This window comes from Muscardinus avellanarius (genome assembly GCF_963383645.1).
Source record: "Muscardinus avellanarius genome assembly, chromosome: 6".
Taxonomy (NCBI): Eukaryota; Metazoa; Chordata; class Mammalia; order Rodentia; family Gliridae; genus Muscardinus; species Muscardinus avellanarius.
The window spans coordinates 106,136,924-106,158,876 of NC_137791.1; the positions used below are offsets into that span (position 1 = coordinate 106,136,924).

Below are 21,953 nucleotides of genomic sequence, written 5' to 3' on the forward strand. Positions count from 1 at the left end.
TATAATCTTAATTATAAGAATTGGGTCTTTCTTTTACAGCACCTTGACACATAGTTATGGTTAGTTTCTAATTAGCGCATCTGTTTATGAATATATCGTGCTGCTTTTGATTAATTACTTTTTTGCTGATAATTTCTAGAAATAGAATTCTTTACACCTTTGTTGTTGGGGATTGAACCCAGGGTCATTCTACCAGTGAGCTACATCACTAGTCCTTTCTCTCTCTCTTTTTGTTTGTTTGTTTTGTTTTGTTTGCATTACAGGGATTGAACCCAGGGGGAATTCTACCTCTGAATATTATTATTTTTTTAAATCTTGAAACACAGGGTCTCACTGAGTTGCAGAGGGTCTCCCTAAGTACCTGAGGCAGGCTGTGAACCTTGATCCTCCTGTCTCAGCCTCCCAAATGCTGAGATTACAAGCGTGTGCCACCTTGCCCAGCTCTTTCTCTTTTTTAATTTGAAACCAGATCTTGCTCAGTGGCTGAAGGTGTAAATAAGTTGCTAAAACTCACTTCAACCCCGTGATCCACCTCTCTCAGCCTCCCAGGTATTGGAATTACAGACCAATACCACCACACCCTGCCAGTCTATTTATTGATTTTATTTATTTATTTATTTATTTTTGGTGGTACTGGGGTTCCTGGAAGCCCTCTACCTCCGGGATACACTCCCATGGGCTACACTCCCAGGCCTATTTTTTAACTTTTTTATGTGGAAACAGGGTCTCTTAAGCCAGCACAATCCTCCTGTCTCTGCCTCCCAAGCGCGGGGATTATAAGCGTGCGCCACCACGCCTGGCTATTTATTGAATTTTGATTCAGTAGCCAGCATAGTTTAATTTTGTTGTCCATATGTATTTTGCTATTTGCATTTTGTTTTGAGTGAATTATTTTTCTATTTAGCAGCTGTCTTGTTTTCTTAGAATTATAAACTATCTTTGAATGTATATGTAAATTGATAACAGTTATTCTACTTACATAAATGTATTCTTAACATGTCATGATATTTTAGCTTTAAAGTTTTTTCTTCGTAAAAATTAAAATAAGCTCCCCTGTCGCCGGGCGTGGTGGCGCACGCTTGTAATTCACGCACTTTGGAGGCAGAGACAGGAGGATTGCGCAGGTTCGAAGTTAGCCACACGCGCTGGCTTAGGAGACCCTGTTTCCAAATAAAAATGTAAAAATAGGTCTGGGAGTGTAGGCCGGAGGTAGAAGGGCTTCCAGGAAACCCAGTACCACCAAAATAAAAAAATAAGCTCCTATGTAAATTAAATGACACAGTTTGACATTTTCCCCCCCACAGAAACTTAGTTGTTTTTGTTTTGTGTTACGGAGGATTAAACCCAGGGGCTGTCTACCTCTGAGCTTTACTCCCAGCCCTATTTCATTTTTTATCTTGAAATAGGGTCTCACTAAGTTACTGAGAATCTCACTGCATTATTGAGGCTGTCCTAAAATCTGTGCTCTTTCTGGTTCAGCCTCCCAAGTACTGGGATTACATGTATTAGCCATCATGTCTGGCCTAGAAACTTGTTTGAATCTGATCATTTTCAATTTAGTGTGTGTTCTGCACAGTGCAGTTTGGATATGGTTACCAATCCAGTAGTGTTACTAATTTGTATTTTCTTATCTTAATAGTGCACTAGTGAAATTGATGAATAAATCAATAGAGGGGACAGCAGATGATGAAGAGGAGGGTGTAAGTCCAGATACAGCTATTCGTTCAGGACTTGAACTTCTTAAGGTATTTTTGAAGCAATTTATCTCCATTTATTTCTGTAGAGTTATAATTTGCATTCTCTTTAGCATATGCAAGAATTAGGTTCACATCATTAGAAATTAGTTTTGTTCTTTCTTCCATCTTTGCATGTTTGAATTGCCAGTGGCAGTGTGTGCTGTAAAATCTCACCTTACTGATCATACATACACCCATATCTGAGGCAGTTGACTGCCCGCAGCATTGTTTGACTACAGAACTGGTAGCAATTTGAAATCATTGTAGATACCAAAGAATTCTGTTAACTTTCCTTACAACTAGCTTCAAACACTTGAAACAGCTTTTTTTGGATTGAGTAAAGAGAAGGAATTGAAGGTAAAGACATATTGAAACCTCTACAGCATAAACTAATGGAGAAGTGACAAACCACTATAGAAGTGACTTCGATGGACAAGTGATAGATTATTAGTGATAGAATCATACAAGATGGTCTTAAGTACCTAAGTATCATTTTATTTGAAAGAACTAGTGTGATATTTCATGACTAAGATCTTAATATTTGTAATAATTGGGTTATATATGTGTGTGTATGTATATGTATGTATATATATGTATGTGTGTGTGTATATATATATATATATATATATATTTTTTTTATTTTTTTTTTTTTTTTTGCGGTACTAGGGATAGAACTCAGGAGCATTCTACCTTTGAGCTACACCCCCAGCTCAATTTTTTTATTTTGGATCAGGATCTCACTGAGTCGCAAAGGGCCTCACTAAGTAGCTGAGGCTTGCCACAAACCCTGATTCTCTTGTCTCAGCCTCCCAAATGCTGGGATTACAAGCATGCGTCATCATGCCCAGCTGGGATTTATTTATTTATTGGTGGTGCTGGGGTTCTTGGAAACCCTTCTACCTCCATGCTACACTCCCAGACCTATTTTAGATTTTTTATTTGGAAACAGGGTCTCTTAAGCCAGCAAGGCTGGCTTGGAACCAGTGCAATCCTCCTGTCTCCGCCTCCCAAGCGTGGGGATTACATGCCTGGCGCTATAAACTATTTGATGTACCTAGCATATGGTCTCCAGAAAAAAATCATTTTTAAGTACTGTGGATTGAAATTGAACCCAGGGTCATTCTAACTTTGAGCTATACCCCAGCACTATTTTTTGTTCTTTATTTTGAAACAGTGTCTCACTAAGTAGCTGAGGCTGTACATAAACCTGCGATCCTTCTGTCTTAACCTACCAATTACTAGGGTTAAGAGAGTGTGCCACCATGCCCAGCTGTTCTCCAGAATTTTGAATTTCATTTATTGTAGAAAATAATCCTCCTATTTTGATGGATTAGAACCATTGTCTGAGCCGAGCGTGGTGGCACATGCCTTTAATCCCTGTGCTTGGGAGGCTGAGACAGGAGGATCGCACAGGTTCGAAGCCAGCCTCAGTTACTTAGTAAGGCTCTCAGCAACTTAGTGAGACCCTGTTTCCAAATAAAATATTTAAAAAGGTCTGGGAGTATAGCCCAGAGGTAGAAAGCCCCTGGGTTCCACCCCCAATACCACCCAAAAAAAAAAAAAAAAAAAAGAGCCATTGTCTGTATTCTTAAACCTATATTTATTCCTCCAGGTTCTGTCTTTTACACATCCTACCTCATTCCACTCTGCAGAAACATATGAGTCGTTGTTACAGTGCCTAAGAATGGAGGATGACAAAGTAGCGGAAGCTGCAATACAAATTTTTAGAAATACAGGCCACAAAATAGAAACAGACCTCCCCCAGATACGATCGTGAGTATATTTTTTTCATGTGGTAAACAAAGGTTTCTAAACAAAGAAGCCAGAGAATCATTAGTTTCCTTTCATGTAGGAAGATTGGAGAGGGGAAAGACTCCTTTACAAACTATATTTTTTGTGTCTTCTTTGGTTTTGCCTTGTCCCCTGTCTCACCCTATCATTATTAGAATGTAGTCAGAGGACTAAATCGAAACTATTTGCTCATAAAGGTGATTGTAAGATATTAGTAATCAAAAGGCATCATAGGCCGGACGTGGTGGCGCACACTTATAATACCCTTGCTTGAGAGGTGGAGACACTAAGTAGCTGAGGCTGGCTTCAAATATGTGCAATCCTATCTCAGCCTCCCAAACATGGGGGTTACAAGTGTGCGCCACCACGCCCAACTGGAATAAAAGCTCTTACGAGTGGTAAGGAAAGGAGATGGTTACTGAAAAGCAGAAAAGCATGTTGAAGACCTCAGTTAACATCCTGGCTAGTGCCACTGGATTATATCACTATAGGAGAAAAGAAGAGAGAATATCAGAGTTTATTTTTGTGCCATTTTAATTTTGCCAAGAGTTGATAACACATTTAACAGTTCAATCAAAATTTTATCTTGGCCGGGCGTGGTGGCGCACGCTTGTAATCCCAGCATTCCGGAGGCTGAGACCGGAGGATCGCGGTCCGCAGACTGCCTCAGCTTAGTGAGGCCCTCTGCAACTCAGTGAGACCCAGTTTCAAAATAAAGAACAAAAAATAGGGCAGGAGGTGTAGCTCGGAGGTGAATGCCCCTGGGTTCTGTCCCCAAACCCTCAAAAAAAAAAAAAAAACTATATCTTAAAAATCTATAGGCTAGGCGTATAGGCGTAGTGGTACACACTTCTAATCCTAGCATTCGGGAGGCAGAGGAAGGAGGATCACAGTTCAGACAGTCTCAGCTACTTAGCGAGGCTTCGGGTATGGGTCAGAGGTAGGACGCCACTGTGTTCAGTCCCCAGTACCAAAAAAAAAAACCTAAATAGAGTTCAGTCAAGGGCGGCTGTTTGGGCATGGAAATTTCTATCTCATAATTCAAATGCTTAAATCAAATTTACACTGACTACCGTACATTCCAGTTTTTGTTTGAGGTATATAACCTAGAACCTTGAATACTGCTTTTAAGGTCTGGCCTTCTTTTATCATAAGGAAATTTTCTGCAATTAATTCATTATTGCATTTGATGTTACCAATCCATATGATCTATAAAATAAGAGCTTTTCTAATTGCACTAAATGTATGACACATATCATTTCTTAAATTTTTATTTTGCTTTATAAATTTTCTTCTGACTATAAAAATACCTTTTTTTTTTGTGGGTTTGGGGATGGAACCCAGGGGCATTTGACCTCCGAGCTACACCCCCTGCCCTATTTTTTATTCTTTATTTTGAAACCGGGTCTCACTGAGTTGCAGAGGGCCTAAGTAGCTGAGGCTGTCTGCGAACCGTAATCCTCCAGGTCTCAGCCTCCCGAATGCTGGGATTACAAGCGTGCGCCACCACGCCCGGCTAAAAATACTTTTATCTTCATTGTAAAGGCTGAAACTAGAAAAATATAGTCATTACATTTTAATATATATATACCTAATGTTTTGGGTTTTTTGTTTGTTTTGTTTTTTGGCAGTACTGGAGATGGAACCCAGGGGCATTCTACCTCTGAGCTACCCCCAGCCCTATTTTTTAGTCTTTTTTTTTTTTTTTTTTTTTTGTGGTACTGGGGATGGAATCCAAGCTACATCTTCAGTCCTATTTCTTAGTTTTTGAAACAGGGCCTCACGAAGTAGCTGGGGCTATCTGTGAACCGTGATCCTCCAGTCTCCACCTCCCAAATGCTGGGATTATAAGCGTGTGCCACCACGCCCAGCCTTATTCTTTATTTTGAAACAGGGTCTCGCTGTGTTGCAAAGGACCTCACTAAGTACTGAGTCCAGCCATGAACTGCAGTCCTCCTGTCTCAGCCTCCCAAATGCTGGGATTACAAGCATGCGCCACTATCCCCGGCTATAAATATATGATTTATAGGCTTATATAAACATGCTATTTCTTTATTCTACAAATTGTTTTCCCATACGGTCGACATTTAAAGCTTAAAATTTGTATGTAATATGTATTTCCATATTGTCTCAGAAAAGAGCTTTTAGTTTACTCTTTGTCAATATGGAGGTTAAATCTATTGATTATCAAATAAATGTTTATCTTCAAATCCCAACTTCACAATTTCTTTTACCTTAGGAGATTTAAATAATTTCTTTGTGTTTTACTTTTTTTAAGGGGCTATAATAATAGTCATCTCTGGTTACATGAACATTACTTGAATTAATCTATTTAAAACCCCGTAGAATTGTGACTGACACATGTACCCAATACGTATTACTTTTAGAGCTGGGAGTGGCGGCACACGCTTGTAATCCCAGTACTTGGGAGGCTGCGACAGGAGCATCCATGTTCTCAGCCAGCCTTACCTACTTAGTGAGGCCTTTTGTCACTTAGTGAGACCCTGTTTCAAAATACAGAATAAAAAATAGGGCTGAGGATGTAGCTCAGAGATAGAATGCCCCTGGGTTTTATCCCCAGTACCACAAAAATAAATAAATAAATAAGTATGTAAGTAAGTAATAGGGCTGGGGTGTAGCTCGGAGGTAGAATGCCACTGGGTTTCATTCCCAGCACCACAAAAAAAGTATTGCTTTTTATTAATAATAGATATGTGTTTGTCTGTGCATACTTTCATTCACTGGTCATTTTAGCTTTTTAATAAAACTTAGCCTTTTGCTACTGTTTTTCCTTGGTTAATTTGAAGTAATTGAGGGCGATTATAAAAGGAAACTAGAAAGTTAGAAATGACTAATTAGGCCGGGAGTTGGTGATACACTCTTGTAATCACCGTGCTTGGGAGACAGAGACAGGAGGATCGCGCAGGTTCAAAGCCAGCCGCACTGGCTTAAGAGACCCTGTTTCCAAATTTTAAAAAAAGTATAAAAATAGGTCTGGGAGTGTAGCCCAGAAGTAGAAGGGTTTCCAGGAACCCCAGTACCACCAAAAGAAAGAAAAGAAAAGAAATGACTAATTCGGAGGTCAATATATAAATATGTCATGTGGCAAGTTTTACATTTAAATTAATGGGGTTGTTAATTTCTCCGTATTTGTTAAGGAGCATTAAAATGAAAACTGGCTGGGCGTGGTGGCGCACGCTTGTAATCCCCATGCTTGGGAGGCAGAGACAGGAGGATCGCGCAGGTTCAAAGCCAGCCGCGCTGGCTTAAGAGACCCTGTGTCCAAATAAAAAAAGTATAAAATAGGTCTGGGAGTGTAGCCTGGAGGTAGAAGGGCTTCCAGGAACCCCAGTACCACCAAAAATAAATAAATTAATTAAAATAAAAACTGACTTGAGGCAAATAAAAATTTTATCTTAAGGCATCGTTTATTTCTTGATTGGGGATAGAGAAGGAGCTTTCTAAACATTCTGTTGATCAGAATACATCAAAATAAGGGAAGTGGTAAACAACCAAAAGATTATTTGTGGCTTTATGGTCTCTGAAAAAACAACTATGATATTATTTTTTGCAGGACCTTAATTCCTATTTTACATCAAAAAGCAAAGAGGGGTACTCCACACCAAGCAAAACAGGCTGTGCACTGTATACATGCCATTTTCACAAATAAAGAAGTCCAGCTTGCACAGATTTTTGAGGTATATATAATACATAGGAAATATTTGTGTTGGTCTTTTTTAAGCTCTGTGATTTGATAAAATGGAAGTTAGTTTTTTTTAAGAGCTATTTATATACAGCCATACCGTAGAATATAAATTCTTTGGGAGCAGATATTCCATTTTATTGAGCCTGTATTTTCAGCCTGAGTTTGGGTTATGTGCTTTAAAGCTTCGTAATGAATGGTGTGAGACTATAATGCACCAATAAAATATATTTTAAATCTTTACAATGAAAGATAAGATGTTTTCTGTATGTGAACATTTTACTTAATATTAGCTTCAATGGTTCAGTAGTCCATTTGTTCTCACAAAATGTTACTAGATATGTTTGAAAACCACCCTGTTTAAGTACCACACAACTCTTTCTAAAAATTAATCCTTTTCCACTTTCTTTATATTATGACTTTGGCCTCATTCTGTTACTTAAAAGGGTATTTCTATTGTTGAAAATTTGAGATAACATGAACAAAATTCCAAGAATTCTTACTTTGTGTAACTTTTGGATCATTTAAAATATCCCCACAGGATAAGAAATCCATACAAATCATAGAGGGGGTGAAAACAATGTAGACTTGATGAAGCAGAAATATTCCTGATTTTACTTCTTTTACTTGGGCTTAATTTTTTGTGTTATTTCAGTCTTGTTAAATTTCAATCAGCGAATTAAAATCCAGATAATTTAGTTGTAAGTTAATTATGATTATCATCTATCATTAAAGCAGACTGATTTGGGCATGATAAATTTGGGAGGATTCAGGAAAATATACTATTTCCAAAGAATGTATAAAAATGTATAAAACAAACCAGTAATATTCTCCTGTTTATTTTTATAGCCACTCAGTAGAAGTCTGAATGCTGATGTACCAGAACAACTTATAACTCCATTAGTTTCTTTGGGCCACATTTCTATGTTGGCACCAGATCAGTTTGCTTCCCCAATGAAATCTGTAGTAGCAAATTTTATTGTGAAAGATCTACTAATGAATGACAGGGTAAGTTTCTCATTTAATTAAATTTAAAATAATGAGATTGACACTGTTTACATTTTTACCGCAGAAATCATGTTTTCATTTCTCTGTCTGGATATAATTCTCTTTTCCTTTTTGTACTGTGGATTAAACCTATAGCTTTGTGAATGCTAAGCACATACTTTATCAGTAAGCTATAACCCTAGCCCCTCTGGTTTCCTTATAAATTCTTATATATTTGCCTTCTTTATGTATTTACTAATTTTCTAACTGACTTCCTGATTTGGGAATTGCTATTATAGAACTTAACATTAATAAAGAAAAAAGGGCTACTGGCAGTATAACTCATTGGTAGAATACATGCTTAGCATGAGTAAAGACCTGGATTCAATCTCCAGCAAGCCTTCCACCTCCCCAATTAGAACATAAAATGTGCCCTTTTAGCCGGGCGTGGTGGTGCACGCTTGTAATCCCCACGCTTGGGAGGCGGAGACAGGAGGATCCCACAGGTTCAAAGCCAGCCACGCTGGCTATAAAACTATAAAATGTGTCTGGGAGTGTAGCCAGAGGTAGAAGGGCTTCCAGGAACCCCAGTACCACCCAAAAAAAAAAAAAGTGCCCTTTTGGCTCTCCAAACACCATTTCTCCATACAACACTATGGTGTTTGGAAGAACAAGTGCGTTACTAAAAGAGGCAAGAAGGGACCCAAGAAGAAGAGTGGTGTGAGGTGAACGCATCAGCTGTGGTTAATATAAGAAATATTGGGAGCTGGTCGTGGTGGCACATGCTTGTAATCCCAGCATTTGGGAGGCTGAGACCAGAGTATCGCGGTGTGCCGACAGCCTCAACTACTTAGTGAGGCCCTGTACAACTTAGTGAGACCCAGTTTCAAAATAAAGAATAAAAAATAGGTCAAAATAGATAGCGGAGCTCAGAAATCAGAGAGGAGATACGCCGGCCTCACCCTCGAGAACGCGGCAGCAGCGGCGAGTTCACCAGACGGCACCAGACCAACACATTCAACAGCCTACCAAGCTCCAGAGAGGAGCGGCGGACAGCGAGCCGAGGTGAGCCGCTGCGGAACAGCCGGGTGGGATTCAGCAGATTTCTCGGCGCAGGAAACAGTTAAAGCTCCCAGGGGCTGGGCTCAGCGCACCCTGCAGGGACTCAGAGTGGAGTTCAAAAACAGAAAAGTAATACGCCAGCCTCACGGCCGAGGGCGTGGCAGCGGCAGCAGCAGCGAATTCACGGAGTCCACAACAGCTCCATCTGCGCACTCAACAGTGAGTCAAATTGCGGCCCCTAGAGGAGAAATCCCAGTACTGTACTCCCAGGGACTTGACCCAGTGGGGGAGTGGTGGTGGCAGAGATATTACACCATAGGAGAACGCACAACCTGGCACCCCCCATGGTCTAAAGCAGCCTCGATTGACTCCCTGGGTCTGAGACTCTGCGATACAACCCAGTAAAGGAGTAGTGGGGACTGAGATACCACAGACTCGAGATCCACAGCACCTTAAGTGAAGTCGTAGTGACCCAGGGAAGAACCCAGAGAAGGCACAAACTTCTGAAATCATGGGAAAGAGGAATAACAATGGAGCGATGAATGCCCACAACCCCACAACATCAGAACCTGATAAAACAGAAATTCAGAGATTTATAGAAGATCAAATCAGGAAAATAACTGTAGAAATAATAGACGTGTTTCGAAAAGAATTCAGAGAGAGCCAAAGAGAGATAAAGGATGCAATTAATGAAGTAAAGGCCTCAATTCAAAGTACAAACAACCGATTAGACCACATGGAGAATAGAATCTCACTCCTAGAAGATGATCATTCAAAAAATGAACACATAGTTTCTAATTTAGAAAAAAAAAAATCCAACAGCAAGAATCTGACATTGAAGAAATATGGGCCCATTTTAAGAGAGCTAACCTAAGAATAATTGGAATAGAGGACAGAAAAGAAGGTGAAACCAAAGGGATAAGTAATATCTTCAAAGAAATAATAGCAGAAAATTTTCCAAACATAGAGCAAGAGGTCGATACACAGGTCCAGGAAACATATAGAACCCCCGTTAGAATCAGAGAAGAGGATCCCCACGCCACATAATTGTCGAAATGACCAATGTGGAAGCCAAGCAAAGAATCTTAAAGGCAACAAAAACAAAGGGCCAAGTGACATTCAGAGGCAAACCAATTAGAATCACTCCAGACTTGCCAAACCAAGTCATGAGAGCCAGAAGGGCTTGGAGTAACATATTCCAAACTCTGAAAGAAAACAACTTCCAGCCAAAAATTTCCTACCCAGCAAAACTTTCTATCAAATTAGATGGAGAAATAAGCTTCCACGACAAACAGAAACTGAAGGAATTTATGTCTTCAAAACCAGCGCTAGAGAAAATACTCAGAGATTAACTACAAAGAAGAAATAGGTAACACACACCAGAACCAGAGAAATAAGATTTTCCATCCAACAGACAACTAAGATTGGTTATCTGTGGAGATTCATTATTTATGTTAGTCTTTTACCTATCTCTAAATTGTATTGTTTGCTTTTATTGTTGTTAATTTTTAGGATTTCTAGTTGGAATATTAATATACCTTTAGATACAGCATTTGGAAATATTTTATCCCATTCTATCAGTAACTTTTAACTCTGTTTACATTGTCTTTGGATATACAGTTTTTTTTATTTTTTAGGGAGTTTGTATACTCTTCTATTGCCTGTGCCATTGAAATCATATCCAAGAAATCACTGCCAATTTCTAGGTTGTGAGGTTTTATGACCCAGATTTTCTTCTAAAAGTTTATAGTCTTAAGATTTATATTTATGTCTTTTATCTATTTTGAGTTTATATTTGTATATGTGTTAGATAAGGGTCCAATTTTATTCTTTTCCATGTAATTATTATGTTTCAACAATATTTAGTTAAAAGATTATTATTTCCTCCGCCAAATGTTCGTGGAAACCTTGTCAAAAATAACTTGACAATATATGGAAGAATTTAGCTCTAGATTTTTATTTAACTCCAATGGTTTGTATATCTGCCTTTAGAACAGTACTACACTGTTTCAATTATTGTAGCTTTATATGGTTTGAAATCAGAAAATATACATCTTCTAGCTTTGTTCTTTGAGATTGTTTTGGGTATCTAGAGTCCATATTCCATATCAGGATAGATTTTTTTCTGAAAATTAAATAAATGTATGATAGCTTCACCTAAAAAAAAAAGAAAAAAGAAAAAAATATTCTCTGCTAAGAAAGCAAAAAGAAATATTAAACTGTTATCTTTTAGTCATCAAAAGCTTGGTATCAGACAAATGAAATTGTTTTGTGAGAGTATCATCGTTAATATTGGATAAATTGCTATAAAACTAGATGTCAACCACTAAGCCAAGCATGGGAAGGAGGGATTGGGGAGGGAACGGGGTGGGGATCGAGTAGGGGATAACTGGGTGATGTGTGCATGTATGTCTACAAAAGTATTTTCTTTATACCATTATGATGTATGAATACATTGCACCAATTAAAAATAAATAAATAAAAATAAAAAAAAATAGGTCAAAATAAAGAATAAAAAATAGGGCAGGGGGTGTAGCTCAGAGGTCGAATGCCCCTGAGTTTCATCCCCAGACCTGCAAAAAAATTTTAAAAAATTAGGGCTGGGGTTCTAGCTTAGAGATAGAATGCCCCTGGGTTTTATCCTCAGTACTGTGAGGGGAAAAAAAAAAAGAAATATTGGGAAAACATTAGTCACAAGTACTCAAGGAACTAAAATTGCATCTGATGGCCTCGAGGGTTGTGTGTTTGAAGTGAGCCTTGCTGATCTTCAGAGTGATAGAGTTGCTTTTAGGAAATTCAGCTAATCACAGGCCATTCAGGGTAAAAACTGCCTGACTAACTTCCATGGATGGATCTTATATGCAACAAGATGTGTCCCATGGTCAAAAATGGCAGACCATGATGGAAGCTCACATTGATGTCAAGACTACCGATGGTTATTTGCTGTGTCTCTTCTGTTTTGGCCTTACTTTAAAAAAAAAATTCAACAATTAAATACAGAAGACCTCTTTTGCTCAGCACCAACAGGTCCACCAAATCTGGAAGAAGATGATAGAAATGATGACCTGAGAGGTGCAGACAAATGCCTTAAAAGAAGTAATCAATAAGTTGATTCCCGATAGCATTGGGAAGGACAGAAAAATCTTGCCAGTCTAGTTATCCTCTTCACGATGTCCTAGTTAGAAAATTAAAAATGCTGAAGAAGCCCAAGTTGAATTGGGAAACAAATGAAGCTTTATGGTGAAGGTAATAGTTCTGGAAAAGCTACTGGGAATGACACAGGTGCTAAAATAGAACAAACTGATGAATATGAACCACTAGTTCAAGAATCTGTTTAAAAGTCTAGTTTTTTGGGGGTTTTTTTTTTTCTTTTTTTTTTTTTTTCTTTTTTCTTTTTTTCTTTTTGGCAATACTGGGGATGGAACCCAGGGGCATTCTACCTCCGAGCTACACCCCCAGCTCTATTTTTCATTCTTTATTTTGAAACAGGGTCTCACTAAGTAGCTGACACTGTCCACGAACCAAGATCCTCCAGTCTCATCTTCCCAAATGCTGGGATTACAAGCATATGCCACCATGTCTGGCTCAAAAGACCAGCGCAACTCAGTGAGACCCTGTTTCAAGAAGAAAGGATTAAAAAAATAGGATTGGGAGTGTAGCTTGGAGGTAGAATGCTCCTGAGTTTCATCCCCAGTACCACAAAAAAAAAAAAAAAAAAAAAAAAGTAAGAAAAGAAAGGAGCAGATATAGATCAGTGAAAGAGTACTTACCTACAGTGTATAAGGCCCTAGGTTCTATCCCTACTACCAAAAAAAAAAAAGAGATGAAATGACACCTGTAATTCCATCTACTCTGCAGACTGAGGCAGGAGATCATAAGTTTAAATCTGAGCAATTGAGCAAGACCCTTTCTCAAGATAAAAATGGTAGAGTGTGTAGCATGATGGTAGAGCACCCCTGGCTTTGATCCCCATTCTTCAGTCCCCATTACCAAATGGATCCAAATTAAAAATAGTTATTAGCCGGATGAGGTGGCACATGCTTGTAATCCCAGCACTTGGGAGGCTGAGACAGGAGGATTGCACAGGTTCAGATCCAGCCTCAGCTACTTAGTGAGGCTCTATTTCCAAATAAAATATAAAATAGGTCTGGGAGTATAGCCTGGAGGTAGAAAAGCCCCTGGGTTCCACCCCTAGTACCACCAAAAAAGTTATTGAATAAAAGTGCACACCATTCTTATATAATTTATCAGTGTGGGTAACTTTAGTGTTAGCACAAGTCCAAATTACCCAGATCTTCCTGAACCTTCCCACATAGTCAGTAGTCTTGAGCCCTCAATATTAGAAACTTGAAGAAGAAAAAAAAGGCACTGTTAGTGTGCCTTCCACCCTCATATCGCCTTCATTTTGGACTGTAATAAATAAGAAGGAAAAAGGTTGGTCTTATTTTTAATTTGCCAGTCCATGTATATATGTTGTTGTTTGCATTCTTTCTTTTTATCTCCCATTCCTTTGGTACTGGAGATTCAATCCAAGGGCTTTCTTTGTCTTAGCTATGCTCCTAGAGCCCTTTTTGAAATAGGGTCTCACTAAGTTGCTTAGTGTTTTGTTTGCATTTTGTGTGTGTGTGTTTATTTAAGTGTGTCTGTATGTGTGTCACTGGGGATTGAATACAGAAGATCTACCTCTGAGCTATACCGCTAGCCCTATTTTTCACTTGAAAATAAGGCCTCACTAGGTTGATGAGAGTCTCATTACTTGCTGAAACTGTGATACTCTTGCATCAGCCTCCTAAATACTAAAATTACAGGCCTGTACTACCACACCTAGGGTTGGTTCGTTTTGTTTTGTTTTGTTTTGGTGGAACTGCGGTAGAACCCAGGGACTTTTTCTACCTCCAAGGTATACTCCCAGACCTATTTTCTATTTTATTTGGAAACAGGGCCTCACTAAGTTTCTAAGAGCCTCATTAAGTAGCTGAGGCTGACTTTGAACCTGTGCGATCCTCCTATCTCAGCCTCCCAAGCTTTGGGATTACAAGTGTGCACCACCATGTCTTGCTCTATTTTTATTTTGAAACAAAGTCTTGCTAAATTTTTGAGGTTGGTCTTGAACCTGTAGTCCTCCTATCTCATCCTTCCAACTACTGGGATTATAAGTATGTGCCACTGTGCCTGTTTCTTTTTTTTTTTTTTTTTTCCTTTGGTGGAAACACTTCTAACTCCCAGATCTATTTTTTGATACAGGAGGATCGCGCTGGTTCGAAGCCAGCCTTGCTGGCTTAAGAGACCCTGTTTCCAAGTAAAAAATTATAAAAAAAAATTCTTTTTAAGGCTAAATTTGTCTAATTGTCTATAGTCAACAGGTGAGAAGAATGGAAAATTGTGGTCTCCAGATGAAGAAGTTTCCCCTGAAGTACTAGCAAAGGTAAGTTTTTATAGGTCTTGATAGCCTTTATTTGGAGGAAAAAAAAGATCGTCTATAGATAACTTTTTTAAAACCAAATTGTTAATAAGCATTTTTTATGATGTGCTTTCTCTTAAAATCCATATTAAAATTTATTTATTTCTCAGAAAAATAGTATAAATTTTGTTGATCTTCATCTTGTTAAAACAATCTCAGTGAGGCTGGTATAGATATTGTTCCTAGAATATTGGTGCTGAAAGTGTCTAGCTCCACCATTACAATTTATAAGTATGACTATTCATTTAGCAAAGACAGATGGTTGTCTCAAAATTTTAGTTACCATATTGGTGACTTTGATTGATGTAAATTAAACCTCATCTAATTTTAAAAGAGGTGGGCTTGGAATTTAAAACAAGAGATTATATCTTTTTTTTTCTCTATCATTTCCTTTTTTCAGATTGTCAGTAAATAAACCTCAGATCCTTTGGCTACTTCTTTCATATATGCTGGATAAGTCTTTTGAGTAGGACTCCCAAATAATTATGACCACAAATAACTATGGAAACTCCCCGTTTTTATTTTTTAATCAGAAGCTTAAGTTTCTCTGAACCAGGCTTTATAGTTCCTTCAAACTGATTTCTAATTTTACTATTTAGATAGGTTTTCATAGTTTCTGTTTTGGGTTCTGTAGCCTTAGGCCTTTCTATCTCAGGCTATAACGCTACACCTGCGGCTCTTTTTTCTTTCTTTCTTTCTTTTTTTTTTTTTTTTTTTTTTTTTTTTTTTTTTTTTTTTTTTTTTTTTGCAGGTCTGGTGATAGAACCCAGGGGCATTTGACCTCCTAGCTACACCTCCTGCCGTATTTTTTATTTTGAAACCGGGTCTCACTGAGTTGCAGAGGGCCTCGTTAAATAGCTGAGGCTGTCCGTGAACTGTGATCTTAGGTCTCAGCCTCTGAATGCTGTGTGCCACCACACCCGGCTTTATTCTTTCTTTTGTGAAAAGGTCTCACTAGATTGATGAGAGTCTCACTACTTGCTGAGGCTATCCTTAAACCTACAATCCTCTTGTCTCGGCCTCTCAAGCACTGGGATTACAGGCACGTTCCACAATGTCTGGTTTAAATACATTTTTAAGTTACACATAGTAATTGTACATAGCTGCAGGGACTGCATGGCCTTTTAATTCATGTATATAATACATGATATGATCAGGGTAATTAGTAGGTCACCTCAGACATTTTTTATTTCTTTTGTCAGGAGCATTCAAAATCCTTGATACTACTATTTTGAAATATTCAATTAATGCTTTTTAGTCATAGTTATACTACTGTGTTATCAAACATTGTAAGTTGTTCCTTTCCAGCTATATTTCCACATCATTTAACCATCGTCTCTCCATTCCTTCTTTCTCACAATGTTCCCAGGCTGTAGTAACCACTATTCTAAATATTATTAGACTATATATTTAAGTAATTTTAAAATGTTGGGCAAGTGTTTAAGGGACAAACCCTGTGTTCTACAGCCAGCCCTTGCACATGTTGTCTATTATAGTAATGTGCCTCCGTTGAAAGTAAGAATATGCACAACCTTAAAAAAAGTGCCTGGTATAAACTAAGCAGACAAGAAATATATATGAGTTCTTCTTACTACCGTTATTGTCCCATTGGCTTCTGTGATAAAACATGTCTTCTGAAAAGAATAAGTGAGCACATGATCTAACTAATATAAATGAATCTTTCCTGTAATTGGAATTTTAAGTTGCTTTCTTTTTTTAGCATGTTAATATTTTATAGGTACAGGCAATTAAACTTCTGGTAAGGTGGCTGTTGGGTATGAAAAACAACCAATCTAAATCTGCCAACTCAACTCTTCGGTTATTATCGGCGATGTTGGTTAGTGAGGGTGACCTAACAGAGCAAAAGAGAATCAGGTGAGATTTTTCTTCCTTTCCTGTTTTCTTAGCTCAAAAATGTGGTAAGAGACCAGGTATGGTGATGCACTCTTGTAATCCCAGTACTTGGGAAGCTGAATCTGGAGAATCCAGGTTTGTGGCCAATCTCAACTATTTAGTGAGGTCTTTTTCAACTTAGTGAGACCCTGTTTCAAATGAAAAAATAAAAAATAGGGCTGGAGGTGTAACTCAGAGGTAAAATGCCTCTGGGTTCAATCTCCATTACTGCCAAAGAGCAGAACTTTCATCAGTAAAATTCTAGTCATAATTACTATAGTCCATCGATACAATTAACATACACATTGGTTCAATTAAACAAGTTCAGCGTTAGGGGGGGGGGTTGTGGGGGTTTTGTTTGTTTGTTTGTTTGTTTGTTTGTTTGTTTTTTCCAGGTCTGGGGAATGGAACCCAGGGGCATTCTCCCTCCAAACTATACCCCGCTGCAGCCCTATTTTGTATTCTTTATTTTGAAACAGGGTCTAAGTTGCAAAGGGCCTCACTAAGTAGTAGCCGAGGCTATCTGCAAACTGTGATCTCTTGTCTCAGCCTCCCAAATGCTGGGGTTACAAGCGTGCGCCACCGCGCCTGGCTCAATTAAACAAGTATTTATTGAATTTTTACTCTTAAAAAATACTGAGAAACATTGTAAAAGCACATAAGGTCAGTCACTGCTTTCAGGAAACTTACCTATTAGTAAAGTGATTGTTTAAGTAGAATGACTTGATTACTATGACAGAAATAAAAATTTTGGTGGTGCTTCAAAGAAGGAAGAGTCAAAGCCTCCAGATAGTCTGCAGAAGAGATTACATATGGGTCTATAGATTCAAAAACCCAAAATAAGCTGGACTTATTGAACCATGGTTATAATCTCAGTAGCTGGGGAGTCTGAGACAGGAAGATCAAAGGCTCAATACAACAGCCTCAGCAAAGTAGCAAATAGTTCAGCAAAGTAGTTCAGGGATAGAACGCCCCTGGGTTCAATCTTCAGTACCACATACACATGCACATAGCCAATAAAAAGCAAATTTGCCGGGCATGATGGTGCACACTTGTAATCCCAGCACTTGGGAGAGACAGGAGGATCTCAGATTTGAGGACCACCTCATCAAGTAGTAAGACTCTTAACAACCTAAGAGACCCTCTTTCAAAATAAAATAGGACTGGGTGTAGCTAAGAGGTAGAACACTCCAGGGTTCAATACCCAATACACCCCCCCCTCAAAAAACAAAGCAGATTTTTTTATTTCTACACATTTCCACTATTCAAATCTTTGGAATTGCCATCTCTTTTGTTTAAGATGGAAATAAATTCAGGACACGGTGGGGCTCAACTATAACCCCAGTACTTGGGAGGCTAAGACAAGAGGATCTCAGGTTCCAGGTCAACCTCACCAATTAAGCAAGGCCCCCAGCATGGTACTTGGAGGCTGAAACAGGAAGATTGCAGGTGCACTGCCAGCCTCGGCAACTTAGTGAGACCCTCCACAATTTTGTGAAATCCTGTTTTGAAATGAAAAATAAGCCAGGCATGGTGACACACGCTTTTGTAATCCCAGCATTGGGAGGCTGAGATGGAGGATCATGGTTCGAAGACAGCCTCAGCTACTACTTAGGCCCTTCGTAACTCAGTGAGACCCTGTTTCAAAATAAAGAATAAAAAATAGGGCTAGGGGTGTAGCTTGGAGGTAGAATGCCCCTGGTTTCCATCCCCAGTGCCACACACACAAAAAAAAATTAAATAGGGCTGGGGGTATAGCTCAGAGGTAGAACACCCCAGGATTTTATCCCATTACCAACAACATAAAAAATTAAATGAATAAAAAGTAAAACCCTGGTGTAGTGATACATTACCCCGTACTTGGGAGGCTGAGACGGGAGGATCCTCAGGTTCAGTGACAGCCTCAGCAAGTAGTAAGACTTTCACTGACCTAGCAAGGCCCTGTTTAAAAATAAGAGAATGTGTGAGGCTGAGAGAGGAGAATTACAGATTCGAGGACAGCCTTAGCAAGTAGTAAGACTTGTCGAGAGTAGTGAGACTAGTGAGAACCTGTTTCAAAATAAAATAAAATAGAAGCCAGCCATGGTGGCAAACACTTGTAATCCCAGCATTTGGGAGACTAAGACAGTAGAATCACAGTTTGAGGACAGCCTCGGGTACTTAGTGAGGCCCTTTGCAACTTAGACCCTGTTTCAAAATAAAAAATAGGGCTGGGGGGTGTGGCTCGAAGGTAAAATGACCCCTGGGTTCCATTCCCAGTACCACAATAATAAAATAGGGGTGGGATGTAGCTCAGAAGTAGAATGCCCTTGGTTTCAGTCCCCAGTGCCACACATTTAAAAAGAAAAAGTGCGGGGTTTGGTGGCACACACTTGTAATCCCAAACTTGGGAGGCTGAGACAGGAGGATCATGCAGGTTCAAAGCCAGCCTCAGCTACTTAGTGAGGCTCTCAGCAACTTAGTGAGACCCTTTTTCCAAATAAAATAGAAAATAGGTCTGGGAGTATAGCCCGGAGGTAAACGGCCTCTGGGTTACATCACCAGTAACACCAAAAAAAGGAAGGAAGGAGAGGTAGAACACCCCAGTTTCAATCCTCAATACTACATGCAGGCACACACGGGAGCATACAGAACAATAATAATAAAATAGGTCTGGGGGTATAACTCTGAGATGGAACACTAGGGTTCAATCCCTAGTACCCCCCCCCCAAAAAAACTGCGTGGTGAAGCACACTTGTAATCTCAACATTTGAGAGGCTGAGACAGGAGGATCACAGTTAACAGACAGCCTCAGTTACCTAGAGAGTCCTCTACAACACACTGAGACCCTGTTTCAAAATACAGAATAAGCAGGGCATGGTGCCGCACACTTGTAATTCCAGTGTTTGGGAGGCTGAGACGAGGATTGCAGTCCCCAAACAGCCTCAGCTATTTAGTGAGGCCCTATGCAACTCAGTGAGACCCTATTTGAAGAATAAAAAATAGGGCTGGGGGTGTAGCTCAGAGGTAGAATGCCCCTGGGTTCCATCCACAGTACCACACACAAAAAAAAAAAAAAAAAAATAGGGATGGGAGTGTGGCTCAGAGGTAGAATGCCCCTGGGTTCTATCTCCAGTACCGGGGGGGGGGGGGGGGGGCTAGGCATGGTGGTGCACATTTGGAATCCCAGGATTTGGGAGGCTGAGACAGGAAGATCTGGGTCCACATCCAATCTCAGCTACTTGGTGAGACACTCCACTACCTAGTGAGATCCTATTTCAAAATAAAAAATAAAAATCAGCCTGGGGGTGTAACTCAGACTTAGAGTGCCCCTGAGTTCAATCCCCAGCACTGCAAAAAAAGAAAAGAAAAGAAAACAGTGAAGAAAATCCATAAACGCCCAATTTTAGCTGTGTCTGGCAGTGCACACTTGTAATCACAATACTTTGAAGGCTAAGGCAGGAGGATCACAGGTTCTCAGACAGCCTCAGCTAGTTAGCAAGGCCGCCCAGAACTTAATAAGACCCTATTTAAAAATAAAGAATAGAGTAGGGTGTGGTAGTGCAAGCTTGTAATCCCAGCATTCAGGAGGCTGAGACTGGAGGATTCCAAGGTCGTGGCCAGCCTCAGCTACTTAGTGAGGCCCTCCGCAATTTAGTAAGACCCTGTTTCAAAATAAAGAATAAAAAATAGGGCAGAGGGTGTAACTCAAAGGTTGAATACCCCTGGGTTCCATCCCCAGTACTGCAAAATAAAGAATAAAAAAAAAAAATAAGGCTGAGGATGTAGCTCAATGGTCAAATGTCCCAGTACTGTTAAAAAAATTTTTTTATTAGGCTGCTTGTTTCTTGTTTTTATTTAATTTTTACTGCTGCATTGTAGTCATACATCTTAATGGAGTGTAAGATGGTAGTCTTTCAAATTCTTTTGCATGAATGAATGTGCTATGGGGGTTGAATCCATTGTGCTTCATTCACCTCTTAGCTACATCTCCAGCCTTTGTATTTAATTATTTTTTTAAATTTTGAGACAGAGTCTTGCTAATGATGTCCAGGATGAATATAAACCTGTGCTCTTTCTGCCTCAGCCTTCATCATTGGGATTACAAGCATAAGCCACCATACCTGTCTCTTACATTTTTGATACTTAGGGGTGAAGTCCACCAACAGTGATAACTAAAGATTTTACTTCTGAGTCATTTAATAATTATTATGCATTCAGCATTTATGGAGCACTATTAGATACCAAATGTTAAGGTGGTATTTAACAATACAAAAATTCCTTCTTCAAAGGAATATGCTTTGAGGAAGAGAGATGCGAAGTGAACAGTTACAATAGATAGAGCCCGGTGTGGTAGTTCAACCTTGTAATCCCAGTACTTGGGAGGCTGAGATAGGAGGATCAGGGGTCTTGTCAAGCATCAGCAACTTAGTGAGACTCTGTGTCAAAATAAAATAAAGCTGGGGAAGCCGGGATGGTGGCGCACGCTCATAAATCCCAGCATTTGGGAGGTGAGAAAGGACAATCACAGTTTGAGGACAGATTCAGCTACTTACAGATTCAGTGAGTCCCTTTGCAACTCAGTGAGTCCCTGTTTTAAAATAAATAACAAAAAATAGGTCTGGGGTGTAGCTCGAAGGTAGAATGCCCCTGAGTTCCATCCCCTGTACCCCTCCCCCCAAAAATAATAAAATATAGCTGCGAGTGTAGTATGCTTCTAGTTTCAATTCTCAATACCACAAAAAAAATATTTTTAATAAAAATTTAAAATAGAAAAAAGCCAGGCGTGGTGGTACATGCTTGTAATCCCAGCATTGGGGGGGGGGGTGGCAGAGACTGGAGGATTGCAGTTTGCAGACAGCCCCAGCTACTTAGCGAGGCCCTCCACAACTCAGCCAGACCCTGTTTCAAAAACTTTAAAAAACAGTAAAAAATAGGGCTGGGTGTATAGCTTGGAGGTACAATGCCCCTGGGTTCCATCTCTGGTACTGCAAAAAAAAAAGTTTTTTGAAAAAAGTAAGCCAGGCATGGTGGTACAGGCTTGTAATCCCAGTATTTGGGAGACTGAAACAGGAAAATCTGGGTTCATGGCCAGCTTTAGCTACTTAGTGAGGCCCTCCACAACTTAGACCCTGTTTCAAAATAAAGAAGAAAAAATCCGGCTGGGAGTGTAGCTTGGAGGTAGATTGGGTTCAATTCTACCTCCTGGGTTCAACCTCCAGCACCCCAAAAAAGAAAAATAGGGAAAAATGAAAATCCATGCTATTTTACATAGATGTTGAAGTAGGAGGACTCTCCTTTACCCCATTTGTTATCACATTTTACCATTTAGTTATTATAA

General features: G+C 39.3%; 1 protein-coding gene and 1 pseudogene across 2 annotated transcripts in view; both read left to right on the forward strand.

Annotated features, from left to right (window-relative positions):
- The window catches only part of PDS5A (PDS5 cohesin associated factor A), a gene marked incomplete at both ends in the record, with an annotated part of 138,454 nt that overhangs the window by 95,374 nt on the left and 21,127 nt on the right, over positions 1–21,953 (forward strand). Inside the window, 6 exons of the mRNA XM_080697069.1 lie at positions 1,640–1,745; positions 3,349–3,509; positions 7,102–7,225; positions 8,080–8,238; positions 14,636–14,704; positions 16,479–16,615. Of these exons, the coding sequence (XP_080553195.1) occupies positions 1,640–1,745; positions 3,349–3,509; positions 7,102–7,225; positions 8,080–8,238; positions 14,636–14,704; positions 16,479–16,615 (756 nt within the window). The remainder of the gene's footprint in view (positions 1–1,639; positions 1,746–3,348; positions 3,510–7,101; positions 7,226–8,079; positions 8,239–14,635; positions 14,705–16,478; positions 16,616–21,953) is intronic.
- LOC308264502 (small ribosomal subunit protein eS1-like) lies at positions 11,904–12,712 on the forward strand (annotated as a pseudogene). Its single transcript has one exon. The product of its transcript is annotated as a small ribosomal subunit protein eS1-like (transcript).